The following is a 15,488-nucleotide window of genomic DNA, read 5'->3' as shown; positions in this document are numbered from 1 at the left end:
TCTCTCATTACATGACTAATGCAAAAATGTTTAATGTGATTGTACATATATAACCTATATCAGATTACTTGCTGTCTGGGGGAGGGGAGAGGGAGGAGAGGGGAGGGATGGAGAAAAATTTGAAACTAGAAATCTTATAAAAACAAATGTTGTAGCTAGATGGCACAGTGGATAGAGCACCAGCACTGGAATCAGAAGGACCTAAGTTCAAATCTGGCCTTGGATACTTGACACTTACTAGTGTGATGTTTAAAATCTAGATTGTATGATCGCCTTAAATTAAAAAGCTTCAGTACCAGTCTTTGGGCATTAAACATTTATTAAAAGCATACAGGTATTCACATGGAGTTCAGTAAGTTAAGAAAAAGAAGGTCTACCTAGTCTAGAGTTCCAGCCTTGTTTGGTTCCTCCTCAAGTCCTCCATCACCAGCCTGCTTCAACCAGGAACTCACTAGCAAACTGATTGTGGGAGCTTTTTATAGGTCTTGAACAGAGGTGGCCCTTACACACTGCTTGAAGCTCATTGGTTGCTGTCCTCCAAATCCATTGGTTCACTGAACTTGAAGATGTTCTCAAGTTAAGTTCAAAGTCTAGCTTCTGAGAACCATACCTTCTTAAGGGCTAGCCAGGTGTGATTACAATCTAGTTAACTTTGAAGTAGACTAATCAGCAGTCAATCACTCTCACTTGATACAATCAGTTTAGATTAATCTCCAGGTGGGTCTTTGAGTATCTGCTAAATCCCATTATTTTATCACCCCCCCCCTTTGTTTCTTCTAGGAACAGGTGTTCCTTGATGAAACACTAGCTGTGTGACCCTGGGCAAGTCACTTAACCCTCACTGCCCCCCCCCACACAAAAAAAATTAAAATAAATAAAAACAAACGTTGAAAATTATCTCTAAATGTAACTGGAAAAATAATAAAATATTTATATGGGGAAAAAAGGAAGCTAGGGACTAGGGGCAGCTAGGTGGCACAGTGAATAAAGCACTTGCCCTGGATTCAGGAGGACCTGAGTTCAAATCCAGCCTCAGACACTTGACACTTACTAGCTGTGTGACCCTGGGCAAGTCACTTAACCCTCATTGCCCCACCAAAAACAAAACAAAAAAGCATATCTTACCAGGGAGAATCAAGACATGTAACCGGTGTGTATCTTGTTTTAAGACAGAGTCTCTTTCCAGCAAAGAAAAAAGAACACTGCACCATCCTGAATGTGTTTACCAAGGAGGTGGGTGGGTGGAGAGTTCAATGATCACTTAATCAGTATGGAATATATATTCTACAGTGATGTCCTCTAGATCCTCCACTATCCATGATAGTGTCTAAGCTCACTATGAGCCAGGTACTGTGCTAAGTGCTGGAGATTCGAATGCAGGAACTGAAACAATATCTGCTCTCAGGAAGCCTCCATTTTATTTTCCATACATATATGGGCATATAAAAATATTTGGGATATGGCTAGAGACTGGACCTGTGATTTTATCGGTAGAGGGAACTCCCAGGGAGAACACTCTCTGCCAAAGGAAGTTGGCCCTTACTCTGGAATTTACAATTGTAGAGAGCTACCCAGAACAGAGGAATCAAATAAGCAGCCCAATGGGTAGCAGAGGGGTAGGATGGGAGAGAGGAAGCCAGATTTAAATGGAACTGGAAAATTCTAACAAAATAAATAAAAATACAATAGGGTATAGATAATGTTTATATGTGGCTTTCTATGTAATATGCTGCCAGCAGGGATGTTTGGTGTCTCCCATTTCTATTTGAGTTTGATACCATGGGCCTAGAGCACTGAGAGGTTAGGGTCACACAGCCATAAAAATATATATAGGCATATGCAACATATAGGTATATGAAAAAAAAAAATATATATATATATACATTTTTTTTTTTAGGGCAATGGGGTTTAAGTGACTTGCCCAGGGTCACATAGCTAGTAAGTGTCTGAGGTCTGAGGCTGGGTTTTGAACTCAGGTCCTCCTGAATCCAAGGCTAGTGCCTTATCCACTGCGCCACCTAGCTGCCCCCTTTAATGTATATAAAGCAGCTACAATGTATGGGGTCAAGTGAAAGGCAACACTTTGAGATCTACCAAAATCATGAAGTCAATAAACATTGCCTACTTTGTGCCAGGCACCGTGCTAAGCTCTGTGGATACAAAGAGAGGCAAAAGACCATCCCTGGGGCAGCTAGGTGGCGCAGTGGATAGAGCACTGGCCCTGGATTCAGGAGTACCTGAGTTCAAATCCAGCCTCAGATACTTAACACTTACTAGCTGTGTGACCCTGGGCAAGTCACTTAACCCCAATTGCCTCACTAAAAAAAAAAAAAGACCATCCCTGATCTCAAGGAGTTCACAATCTAATGGGGTTTCCAGAGGGTGGGTTCCCCAAAGCAGAAGGCTAGAATGGGCAACATCATTCAATCTCAGGGGCATGAGGAGAAATAGAAAATGTAGACCACTTTCCTGAGGGCAAGAAAATCCCTCCCAGTGACGCTGCAAGAAATCGTTGCAGAAAGGCCCACTGACATCAGTTCTAACAAGGGCCCTCAGGAAACAGATCTTGCCACCCTGAAAATCCAACCCATGAAATTCAGTCAAACTTCAGGGATTGAGACTCAGCTCTCCCATTCACAGTCAGTATTTATGGAAAACCAGCTCTGGGAGGTTGAAAAGATATCAGATCATGGAGACCACTTCATAAAACCCTCACATTTTACAGATGAGGAAACCGAGGCCAGAAAAGTTCAGTTCAATTTAGTTTAACAAGCATTCATTTTTTTATATGTTGGTGTTTTTTCTTTTAGTGAGGCAATTGGGGTTAAGTGACTTGCCCAGGGTCACACAGCTAGTAAGTGTTAAGTGTCTGAGGCCAGATTTGAACTCAGGTATTCCTGAATCCAGGGCTGGTGTTTTATCCACTGCACCACCTAGCTGCCCCAAGCATTCATTTTTTAAATGAATTTTTCAAATGAACAAAAATGGATTTTCCCCCTCCTCTCCTACGCTCACCATTAGAAAAAAAGAAAGAAAAAACAGAGGTCTCAGGTGACTGGGCAATATTTGCTCAGCAGTTTCCCATTACACCTTCTGGGGCCAAGTTTAATGAGTATAATAGTTTATCAGTGTTTTATGTTTCTGCATTTGGTTTGGGATGCCTGTGAACTTTAAAGGTTGTCCCATATCTGATGCCCATATTGTCCACAGAGTAACTATGAAGTGGTTGGGAAGCCCATTACTCCCATTTGGGGAAACCAAGACACAAGCCATACATAAACTTCATTCAGATTTCCTTGGAGTTTACCTCTGGGGTAGGGGTTATGAGTCAAAGAGATGTTGACCCCCTTGGGGTCAGTCAAACGCAGTCCATGGGCTGCCCCCCAGCCTATGGGTGACACATTCTGTTGAGAAAACAACATGAACATACAAAATATATACTGTACAAAGTCATTTCCTGGGGGGAGGGTACAGGAGGGCTATAGTGAGAGAAATGATTTATTGGACCTCTTTTATTCGTCAGTATTAATCAGTTTGGTGGTATTCCATAGGGGTAATGATTATTAGTAATTATTAGTAATATACTCATCCAGTAATACACATTTTGTCAGTCTGGTCTAAAATAGGGATTATATATATCAATATGTACTTTACATATCTTAGATATAGGAATAGATAAGGTAAAAATGGATTCTTTCTTATAATAGTATAAATGCACTCTTCACTACTTACTTACTAGTTAGAAAGTTCACTTGCCTAACCACAAGAAGGCTGATGACCAAACTCTGTGTGGGTGGGATGTCTTGACATGATATGGAAAGTCCCTCGAGGTATTTTTTGTACCTCCAGACCACCCATTCTTGCCCTGCATGAGGAGGGGGACCATCTGAGGACCACTTAGTCATTGAAAATGACCCTTGTCTTGCCCATCCTGTGACTACCCATGCCAATGTATCATTTCTGGCTCTCCTGGAGGATCAAAAGCAAGATCTACCAACCAATGAGACCCTCTACTTTGCTTTGTCTCTTCTGCGCATCTGGGTTTAAAGCCCGATAAAAGTAAGGTCCTGAGGAAAGGGGGTATCTCAGATAGTGAGGAAGATCTGAGGTCCCATTTTTTTTTTTTAGTGAGGCAATGGGGGTTAAGTGACTTGCCCAAGGTCACACAACTAGTAAGTGTTAAGAGCCTGAAGATGGATTTGAACTCAGGTACTCCTGACTCCAGGGCCGGTGCTCTATCCACTGCGCCACCTAGCTGCCCCTGAGGTCCCATTTATTGAATGATTTTGGTCCCTTTAATAAATGGTTAATGATGTCACCAAAAATCAAAGCAGGTTTAGGCCTGAAGTAGCTTGGGTATTTGATTCTTTGGGACTCATAATCAGGCCAAACTTTCAACCAAATTTTTTTTTTTAGTGAGGCAATTGGGGTTAAGTGACTTGCCCAGGGTCACACAGCTAGTAAGTATTATGTGTCTAGTGAGTATTATGTGTTTGAACTCTGCGCCACCTAGCTGCCCCCAACCAAATTTTGAAGGGGTAAGGAAGCAATGAGGGCAGGCCTCAGAGACAAGACAACCTGGGTTCAAGCCCAGCCTCTGACACATACTTGTTGTGAGGCTGTGGTTGAGTCACCTAACCTGTTTCCCTAAAATCATAAGTTGTAGAATGGTGTACTCCACTGGTAGAGCGGGTTTCCCCACCCAGAATTCCCAATCCCAATGAATACACAGGTCTAGCCCAACAAAAGGGTGAAGAAATCCGATTCTGCTTTTTCATTTACCGTACCACATGTGGTGCTGACATACTCCCTTGGAGCATGCCACCTTTATTATACTTGCTCATTTTTTCTGGTTACTTTCAGGTCTTTCCTCATCCCGTACTATTTTAAATCAACAGAACTGGTAACCATAGTTGTTGATCTTAATGAAAAGTTACCTTTTAAATGTCTAAAGTCTTTCTTTAAATGAAAACTTACAAGTCAAGGGCTTTTGCCTAAAGTGAACTTAATCCTCAATTTTTAAAAAAATCCTTTGACTTCAGGAAGGCAATGATCTTTGGTTTGTTTGTTTTTTCCCATATAAATATTATTTTCCAGTTACATGTAGAAATAGTTTTCAACATTTGGTTTTTTATAAGATTTCTAGTTTCCGATTTTTCTCCCTCCCTCCCCCCTCCCCCCTCCCCAAGACAGCAAGCAATCTGATATAGGTTATATATGCACAATCACATTAAACACATTTCTGCATTAGTCAAAACAAAAAGGAAAAACCTCAAAAAAGAAAAAGAAAAACAATAGAAATAGTATGGTTCTACTATTTCTTGTTTTTGGTGCTGTTGTTTTTCTATTTTGAGGTTTTTCCTCATTGCTCTGATTCTTCTCTTATAACATGACTAATGCAGAAATGTTTTATATATATAAATATAAAACCTATATCAGATAACCTGCTGTCTAGGGGAGGGGGGAGGGAGGTAGAAAAATCTGAAATTGGAAAGCTTGTATAAACAAATGTTGAGAACTATCTTTATATGTAACTGGAAAAAAAAATACTTTTATCAGAAAAAAAAAAAAAAAAGAAAGAAATAGTATGGTTCGATCTGCATCCAGATTCAAGTTTGTTTTTTTTTCCTGGATTTGGAGAGTATTTTCCATCATGAGTCCCTTGGAACTATCTTGGACCATGAGGCAATGATCTTTCAAAGAAATATACCGACCTCGGACACTTAACACTTACTAGCTGTGTGACCCTGGGCAAGTCACTTAACCCCAATTGCCTCACCAAAAAAAAAAAAAAAAAAAAAGAAATATAGAGGGGGCAGCTAGGTGGCGCAGTAGATAGAGCACCAGCCCTGGATTCAGGAGTACCTGAGTTCAAATCCAGCCTCAGACACTTTACACACTTACTAGCTGTGTGACCCTGGGCAAGTCATTTAACCCCAATTGCCTCACCAAAAAAAAAAAAAAAAAGAAAAGAAAGAAATATAGAAAACTTAAGTCACAGCCTCTGACATAATACAATCCCTATCCTTTAATCAATGTTCACTGTGGAATCCACAGTAATTTATTAAGTCTCTTGGTTTAAGCTATTAGTTGTTGGACAAGACTATAAATAGCCCACCTACAGATGGTCAGCATTGCCTCTAAGGGATCAGACAACACTAATGATATATGCTGGACAGCCTGACCCTTATAATTTACTCCTGGATGAATCTCTGTAATTTGTACTTCTTTTATTGCCCTATGGAGTCCCTGAAACTGTCTGCTCCTGCCTGTTGGCCTCTACCAACCTAAAGATCTCTCTGATTTGCTTTCCCTTTTTGGCTGATAAATGCTCAGTCCCTGGAACTTTAATGTAAACCTGATAGTACAAGATGATTTTTTGAACTTTCTGGAATTATTTTCACAAGATTATACAAGCTCCAGATTTTTTTTTTTTTGGGGGGGGGGGGGATACCTAGGCAGGACACTTGTGACGACTGCCCTCCAAACAGGTGTTTGACCTAATTAACAAAAGGAGTTTCTAAAAGAACTGATCATTGAATACAATGCTGAATGACTCAGTTTATTTTTCTGACAAAACAAACTGAAGAATTCCTCCAGAAAAGAAAACCCTAGCGATTCCATTTCTTTCCACTGGCTTTCCTAGCCCTCTCTGAAGAAACTCTGATTGGGCAGTATTTTTAAATACTTCTAATCCTCCTTTGGATTTTCTAAGGCCTCATGCCTAAACTCAATGTCCAAGTTCTTGGCTATGCCTATATAAAAGAAACAGAGGAAGGGGTGTGTGGGTTTTGAAGGCAAAAATAACAAAGAGACCTGTTCTCTGGGTAGTTGTTTTGTCTTTAATGGGCACCAGACAACATATTGTATAAGTGTTCTGCAATCATGAAGATGGGCATCATGCATCTGCTCACGCGTCCTCATTTATATTCTCCAACCCCTGAAAAACAGTAAGGGGAAAGAAATGTGAATCCCACCGTCTCTGCTGGGAGGTCAGCACTTCTCACTTCGGGCTCTTTCTACAAAGCAGCCATCAATCAATGCCTGTATTCATATTGATGTAAAAACCAGACAGTTGTAATTGAAACACACACATTATCACACATGATAATATATCAGATATTGTTGAAAATTACACACCCTGCCTATTTCCAAAAGGACTGGTAGCAACTTTCAGATGGAAATATACTAAGTGATGAAAGGCACTGTGGCCCAGTGGACAGGGCTGGCCACAGAGCTAGGAAGATCTGGGTCTGAGTTCCACCATGGCTGTTTCCTGCCCATGGGACCCTGTACAAGTGGCTTACTCTTTCAATGCTCCAGGCAGTTCAACATCTATAAATTGCAGAGAAGGTACAAGACCTACATAGGTAAAAGGGAGGGTTCCTCACCTAGAAGTGATATACAGAGTTCCCTTGTATTAGTGTGTGAGAAATAAGTATCTTGGGGCAGCTAGATGGCACAGTGGATAGAGCACCGGCCCTGGAGTCAGGAGTACCTGAGTTCAAATCCGACCTCAGACACTTAACACTTACTAGCTGTGTGACCCTGGGCAAGTCACTTAACCCCGATTGCCTCACTAAAAAAAAAAAAAAAAAAAAGAGAGAGAGAGAGAAATAAGTATCTTGGGAGGGGGGCAGCGGTGTTCTCCCCTTCTTTCTTAGTCCTTTCTTCTCCCCACTTCAGTTCTCCTTGAAAGTAAGATTCATCTTTGTCAGACCCATCCAAACCATACCCAGGTAACGACTACTGTGCTCCAATTAGCTTGAGTAGGGTCTGCATTCTTTCTCTGATGTCTTTTTCCCCCCCAATTCCCCAGTTGCCAGTGCTCTATAGTATTCCATAACTTTGTATTTTTTAATTTACTTATGTACTATGTGCACTGCCCCAGCCCCAGAGTAATCCCCTTAAAGGAACCTTCATTTTTTCCATTTCTGTTTCTGCCCACACTGCCTAGCACACCACAGAAGCTTAATAAATGCCTGCTGAATTTAACCAAAACTAAGCCCACCTGCCTTAGTTCTTCTATTCCAGGCATAAGACTGAACCAAGCTTCCAGTGAACCTCATTTTTGAGTAAGGGGTTCTTTTGAAAATAACTGGGGGGGGCAGCTAGATGGCGCAGTGGTAAAGCACCGGCCCTGGATTCAGGAGTACCTGGGTTCAAATCCGGCTTCAGACACTAGACACTTACTAGCTGTGTGACCCTGGGCAAGTCACTTAACTCTCATTGCCCTGCCAAAAAAAAAAAGAAAATAACTGGGAAGGAGTAGATGGTACAGTAGATAGAGCTAGACCTAGAGTCAAGAACTGAGTTCAAGTTCTCAATCCCTTACTAGCTCTGTGACCCTGAGCAAATCACTTAACCTGTACGTTTCCTCAACTGTAAAATGGGAATCATAACCCTGCCTCAAAGTATTGTGAGGACCAAATGAGGTAACTGTACGATGCTTGGCACAGTGTCAGGAACGTGGTAGGTTCCACATAAATATTACTATTGTTATTATGTGGGTGAAGAAGTATTCCTTTCAGGACAAAGAAAAAAAGGATGTCAAGATACTAGGATTTATAGCCCAGCACTTCCACTTAACAGTCGTGTTACCAGGGACAAGTAACTTCCCTCATAAGCCGAAGGAAGAGGGAGGGAGGGAGGGAGGAAGAGAGGAAGGAAGGAAGGAAGGAAGGAAGGAAGGAAGGAAGGAAGGAAGGAAGGAAGGAAGGAAGGAAGGAAGGAAGGGGAAAAAAGAAAGTCTCTGATGTCTTTTTGACCAAGATTTGAGTGACCTAAGTCATGTATCCCAAGACTTCAAAACCCACCTCCAATCAAGTCAACCAATTGGATTTGATTGCTGTGTGATGGACCACCTACAGTTCAAAGGGCCCCACAGCCATAAGGGGTCTTTGGTCTGAGAGGTGTCCATTGACCATCCTTTTATTAATAACCTGCTGACCTATTAGTAAAAATGATTAAATTACCCAGAAACTATGTCTCTCATATTTTTAATCATCACAGGTGAAATCCCAGGTAGAGTACCCATCCTTGCAGAGACACTTCAGTTATAAAACAAAACTGAGGCCCATCTAAAAGGAGGAGTCAGTGCCTTCATATACCATTATACCTGGGACAATAAATCTAGCTGTTAAAGTAAAAAGATAACTCGACCAGCAAGCATTTATTAAGCGCTTACTGTGTGCTAGGCACTGTTCGAAGCACTGAGAAACCCAAGAAAAAGTAAAAACAGTTTCTACCCTCAAGGAGTCGCTCACATCAAGTTCCCTCATTTCCTTTTCTAACAACAGGTTTCCTGATTGGTTGTTAGATCTTTTCTGGAATAAACTTGGAGTGGGCATTCACTACATACTCCCTTATAGAAAGCACAACTGATAACAGACAATGGCTTCTAAATGATACAGAAGCAAGGTTCAGGAGATGGTTCCTATGCTCCAAGGAAAGACATGTGCTGGAGAAAGTCAGGAAGGAATCTGCTTTGTAAACTCTAAAGTGCTATGGGAATGGAAGTAAGCAGGAATGGTTAAGAAATTTTGAAAAACAACCTGACCAAAGGCACCAAAGGAATATCCTTTGTGTGTTCTGCTGTCTGGTGGTGTCTCTGGAGAGAGACTATTTAGGTAATCTGGGTGAATAGATAGTACAGTTATCCTTCCCACATCAAGGGGGTAAGGGGTGTAGCTCCCCTGCGATCTAGAAAAATCTGCATAAAAATTTTTGGCCCTTCCTTCATACCAGAGAAAAAGTCTAAATTATTATGATATTAAAAGATAAAATGTTGATATTATACAATTTTATACATATATTTTATGCATTTCTGAGTTTCTAAACTTTTTCTGTGTCATCTGTTGTTGGCTTTCACACGTTGTCAGCAGCTTCTGCAAAACTCAAAAAAAATTATTTCATTTCTTATGCCGACCCATGATATACTGAAACCATGATGAGTAAAGTTGCAATGTGGAAGGGAGAACTGTATGTCTTTTAGAATTTTTCTCTCAAAAGGTGGACAGATGCTGTATCTCCTTGGAGTTTACACTCCAATCCCCTCATAAGTACCTATAATTAAGAATTTCTATGCTGTGGACTAAAATGAAACTAGATCTTTATCATTTCCCCTCCTTAAATGGTATTTGATATGATTAAGATGATTCTGCAGGAGGAAAAGCAATTAAGATCATGCCTTTTAGCAGATATGTTCAATTAGTCTGTTCGTTTATTCCAAGTCACGAGAAAGAATTTTGGGCTTGGTGCTGTTGAAAAAATAAAGTGATGGTACAAATTTTTAAAACACCACAGTCACTGAGTTAATGATTCAGAAAAAGTTTAGCAAAGCCTCTTTTATAAACAAGTAAATTTTATAATGTAAAAATTACTCTAACCTTGAATTGTTATTTGCACTTTCAAAGTCTATACCTCATACATTCCCACTTTATATACAGTAGGAGTCTACAAACGTAACTGTTTGGCCAAAGAATGCTGTTAATAATATGTAAAATTCTTTGATTAAACGCTTATTACTTAAAAAAAAATAAAGTGAGCTGACAAATCATAGCCATTGGGGGATAGGGGGGAAGAACCTACCCTAAAAAAAAAAATCCTACCTAACAGCAATTTACTATTTAAAACATTCATCCCAGTCTTTCCTCTCTATGACACATCAGATCTCTGATTTGTGCAGAACTGAAAAATATTGGGAGTTAGAAGGGACGTAAGCCACGTAGCCTAAGCCAAAGGAAACTCCACAATAATATAACAGAAAAGTGATTATCGTCCAGTCTTGGCTTGGATACCACTAAAGAAGGGGAACCCATTCCATTCTACTTGGGGACAGCTCAAATTGTCAGAAAGGAGTTCCTGGGGACAGCTAGGTAGTGCAGTGGATAGAGCACCAGCCCTGGATTCAGGAGGACCTGAGTTCAAATCCAGCCTCAGACACTTGACACTTACTAGCAGTGTGACCCTGGACAAGTCACTTAGCCCTCATTGCCTCGCGAAAGAAAGAAAGAAAGAAAGAAAGAAAGAAAGAAAGAAAGAAAGAAAGAAAGAAAGAAAGAAAGAAAGAAAGAAAGAAAGAAAGAAAGAAAGAGAAAGGAGTTCCTAAACTGGCTTGTTTGCATCCTCCCCCATTGTTGCTCCTTCTGTTTTCTGGAGTCACACAGGACAAGGCCAATCCTGCCTCCATGGGACAGTTGGCCCTTCCAAACCTCAAGCACCGCATCCTCCCAAGCTTTGTCTTCTCTGGGCTAAACACTGGCTACAGTTGGCACGGCCTCCTCCGGTTACATGTCCCAGCTGTTATCTCAGAGTCACTGATAGACCAAGGACTCCCCTGCAGATTACCATTGTTTCAACTGTACATTGTGGCTTAGTTTAGGCACATACCTCCCCAAAAAAGAATCAAGATGCATTTATGTAACATTCTGTGTGAGTTCTTTTCATGTGATTCTTACAACAGCCCCGTGAGATAGGGCATTATTAATCCCAATCGGCAGCAGTGGGAACTAAAGTTCAAAGAGGAAAAGAAAAAAACTCTCATGGCACAGCCACCAAATGTGTGTCGGGCCTGGAGCCCAGCTCTATGAAATCTAAGGCCAGGATTCTTCCCTAATGCACACTGGACTGCCTTTCACAAATCAGAAAGAGAGTCACTCTACCAAAACCCAAACCAAAAAACCAGTCAGTTTCCTCCAGATTTGGGTCTACAATTCCCTTAGGTTTCATTCTTCACTTTGTTACTAGAGCGCTTATAAAGATGTCAAAGCTAGACTGAAGGTGGAGAAATTCGCCCTTCTAAATGGTGTAAAGGACCGTTAAGGGGTTCCCTGAACTGGTCTTTTTGAGTTGCCATATTTTCCAGAAATACCAGATCCAGAATATGCAAGAGGCTCTGAGTGTCTCGAGGACAAAGTGCCTCCCCACCCAAGCTGACACAATTTGTTGTTGGCATCCCAAACTGTACTCCCTGTGTGTCCTTGGGAGTCAAGATGGGCACCAGTCAGTCTGCCCCAGACTGGGAAATTGCTTGTACAGCTGGGACCCTTGCAGATAAGCAGACCTTCCTATCTTCATGGCCTAGCAGTTCCCAAGAGCAAAGAATGCAGCTTTTGCTGTTGCCTTGCTTCTCTCCTTTGAAGGATTTTGTTCTTTTTCCACCCTTACTGCACCATTCCCACTCCCATGCCATGCCCACTAAGGTAGATTTCTGGGATCTCCTCCTTCCTTTGTCCTGCTGTTATAAAAACGCAAACTTCTGTATGGATTGGGAACTCTTTGGGTTCCACATGCATTCGTTTCTCTTGGAATAAACCTAGTTTTGGGGCAGTTAGATGGCACAGTGGATAAAGCACAGGCCCTGGAGTCAGGAGTACCTGAGTTCAAATCTGGCCTCAGACACTTGACACTTACTAGCTGTGTGACCCTGGGCAAGTCACTTAACCCCAATTGCCTCACTTTAAAAAACAAACAAACTAGTTTTCACATAAGTTTAGTGACATTGTGATTGCCTGTTGACAATGATTACCCAAAGAAAAGAAACTATGGCACACGCTAACAGTACCAAGTAGTGAGATACTGGACCCGTGGCAAATTCTGAGGAATTTCACAGTGTGTCCTGGACAGAGCTAGAGGCAGCAAACTCCCTCACCCAGGTACTGAGAAATCACATGTTATAGTCTCCAGTGCCACCAAGTCAACTGAAAGATTCCTGCAGGGTAAGACACTTCCAAAAGGAACCCAACCCACCAACTCAGACACACAACCAGCAGGACACATTTTACCTTGGCCTCATAATAACGATTGAATCCAGAGATCCGCCTGTCCCTTTCCAGTAGATTCCACTGGTATCGATTACGGGCAATTCTCTTTTCCTATAAAGAGAACACTGTCATGACACTGCAGTTCAAATGGCCCAGTGGCCAGAGATTAGAAGATGGAAAAGAGGAGGCAGCTAGGTGATGCTGCAGTGGATAAAGCACCAGCCCTGGATTGAGGAGGACCTGAGTTTAAATCCCGACTCAGACACTTGACACTTACTAGCCGTGTGACCCTGGGCAAGTCACTTAACCCTCATTGCCCCATCCCCCCCCCCCAAATATTTACATGCAATTGGAAAAAATAAAATGCTATTTAAAAAACAATCCTATGCCCCCCTCCAATGATAACCAGCCTCCTGTATCCCACACAGATTATATTTAGATCGTGCTTCAAGGGTTTTACTGGCAACCCTGTAAGATATGATAAATACATTAGTCTTAGTTTCCCAATTGTACAAATGAGGAAACAGAATCTGGACGGTTATGTCACTTGTCTGTCACCATGGCAAGTGTAAGAAGGGATCTGAACCCAAGTCCACTGAATCCAACACTCTTTCCATTCAATCAACCGATCACTAAGCATTTATAAAGTACCTACTATGTGTTAGGTTTTCTTGCTTTCATAAGGCTTACCTCCTATCTGAGGGAGATAGCATGTACATATATACAACAACCCCCCCCCCCATCTTACATATGAAGCTAAAGGGGATAAGGAAAGGCCTCAAGTATATATGAGGCAGGACTTGAATTGGGGTCCTCCAGGATCCAAGTCCAGGGTCCTATCCACTACACCATTCCACTTCTCACTTAACAGGCATTAGAGATTATATGACATCTGTGTTGTTACTAGATTGTGAGTCCTTGGGGGGGGGGCTGAATAGGTCTGGTAATGGAGAGAATGTAGTTTGGGGGAAATAACTGAATTGTCTCCTTTCCACTTGGTCTTGAACCTCTCTACCTTAATTTCAATTTCTTCTTGCCACATGACCCCCTTTCTTCATATTTTCCCCTGATTTACCCATTCCCTTCTACACCCAGCTCAGGCAGGTCCTTTGCTTTTCCTTAGGACCCTTCAGATCTCTCCTCACTATTAAATTTTTTTTAAAAATCTGTATATTTATATAGATTTAATACAGATTTATGTATCATCTTCATTTCTGAATATCCCACCTCCAACTCTACCCTGCAAGCCATCCCATATGATAGAGAACAAGAAGGAAAAAAAGAATTTAGACAAACTAACATATTCTAAATCTGACAATATGTGTAGTGCTCCATACTCATGGTGGGAGAGGAGAGGAAGAAAGCGCATGAGAATTTATACAGTTTATGTGCCAGGTAATGTGGCTAAGCTCTTTCACAATTATTATCTCATTTAGGGGCAGCTAGGTGGTGCAGTGGATAAAGCACCAGCCCTGGATTCAGAAGGACCTGAGTTCAAGTCCAGCCTCAGACACTTGACACGTACTGGCTGTGTGACCCTGGGCAAGTCACTTAACCCTCACTGCCCTGCAAACAAAAACAAAAACAAACAAATACTATCTCATTTGATCCTCTCTAACAACCCTGGGAGATAGGTGCTATTATGATCTCGCTTTATATAAATGACGAATTTGGAGCTAAGAAAGGTGAAGTGACTTGCCCAGGGTCACACAGCTAATAATGTATGAAGCCAGATTTTAACTCACCTTCCTGACTCCAGACCCAGTGCTGTAACCACTACACCACCAGATAGATTCCCCTATTTCCGTAAAGGAGGAATTCTTTTCATTTTCTCAGGCAACAGAGATGCCTCCAACCTTCTATTTGCATTACAGAAAGAAAGTCAGGGCTTGTCCCCTAGTTTAACAGTATTTAGGGCAAAACTAGAGAGGGTACTCCTTTACTTAGCACAGAAAGTATTTACTTTCTGGCCAGTCATCTGAGTGAGGTAGATGAGAAGCTATTAATGGAAAGAACGCGGGATTAGGAGTCAGAGGACCCGGGTGTGAATCCTGTATGCCCTCGGATACGTCACTTCCCCTCCCTGGGTCTCCATTTCTTCCTCTGTAAAATGAAGGGGGGAGGGGTTGAATTGGATAGGTGCTGGGGTCCCTTCCAGGTCCAGTTCTACCATCCTACATGAGTGACCTGGACCGAGTCCCTTCCCCTCACCGGGCCTCAGTTTCCTCCCCTGTAAAATGGGGGGGTTGGCCTCGATGGCCCCTAAGGTCCCCTCTCCAGCAAGAATCCTATACGCGATCCTCCCCAGTTCCCTTCCCTTCCCCTCCTCGGGCCAGCTCTGGGTCTCTTCTCCAGGCTCTAGGGCTGTAGAGACACGCTCAAAGCCCGAAGGGGCACAGGGGCACGGAGCCCCGCGTCCGGGTCCCCAGCCCGAGTGTGCGGGGCCGATAACAGGGGGGCCGCTGACCGGCAGCCACTGCTGTACTTTTGTACCTTGCCCCCATTGCTGTACTTTTGGATGATCGTGGTGCTCACTCCCGGGATCGTCAGACACACGCCCATTACGGCCAGGCCCGGAAGAATTTCGAACCACATCTCCGCCGAAAGCTCGCGGCCACGGACTGTTAGGGGTTGCAGGAACGCCACCGGCAGCGGGGTTAAGGTGACCGGGGACACTTCCGTTCCCAGCAGCCCCCGCGCCGCCCCGCCCCCGCCTGTGGCCAA

At 42.4% G+C, this 15,488-nt stretch overlaps 1 protein-coding gene across 1 annotated transcript; it reads right to left on the bottom strand.

The window, feature by feature from the left end:
- Nucleotides 1–6,822: 6,822 nt before the first annotated feature.
- Nucleotides 6,823–15,463, bottom strand: NDUFA1 (NADH:ubiquinone oxidoreductase subunit A1). The gene is made up of 3 exons (XM_043974285.1): nt 15,258–15,463; nt 12,786–12,875; nt 6,823–6,940 (listed from the first exon to the last, which is right to left on the bottom strand). Exons 1-3 carry the CDS (start codon nt 15,357–15,359, stop codon nt 6,911–6,913), a joined length of 222 nt encoding a protein of 73 aa, XP_043830220.1. The 5' UTR covers nt 15,360–15,463; the 3' UTR covers nt 6,823–6,910.
- Between the last annotated feature and the right edge of the window lie 25 nt (nt 15,464–15,488).

Source organism: Dromiciops gliroides, chromosome X (assembly GCF_019393635.1).
Source record: "Dromiciops gliroides isolate mDroGli1 chromosome X, mDroGli1.pri, whole genome shotgun sequence".
In the NCBI taxonomy this organism is placed as follows: domain Eukaryota; kingdom Metazoa; phylum Chordata; class Mammalia; order Microbiotheria; family Microbiotheriidae; genus Dromiciops; species Dromiciops gliroides.
Note: the sequence above shows the minus strand (reverse complement) of the source record. Positions and strands in the feature narration are given on the sequence as shown.

What these genes read in the sequence shown, in the direction of transcription:
- NDUFA1 (XM_043974285.1), bottom strand. Translation starts at nt 15,359, where the DNA reads ATGTGGTTCGAAATTCTTCCGGGCCTGGCCGTAATGGGCGTGTGTCTG. An exon ending in AGTACAGCAATGGGGGCAAG is followed by an intron (nt 12,876 to 15,257) that starts GTACAAAAGTAC and finishes TTCTCTTTATAG; the next exon opens with GAAAAGAGAATTGCCCGTAA. An exon ending in ATCGTTATTATGAGGCCAAG is followed by an intron (nt 6,941 to 12,785) that starts GTAAAATGTGTC and finishes ACTGTTTTTCAG; the next exon opens with GGGTTGGAGAATATAAATGA.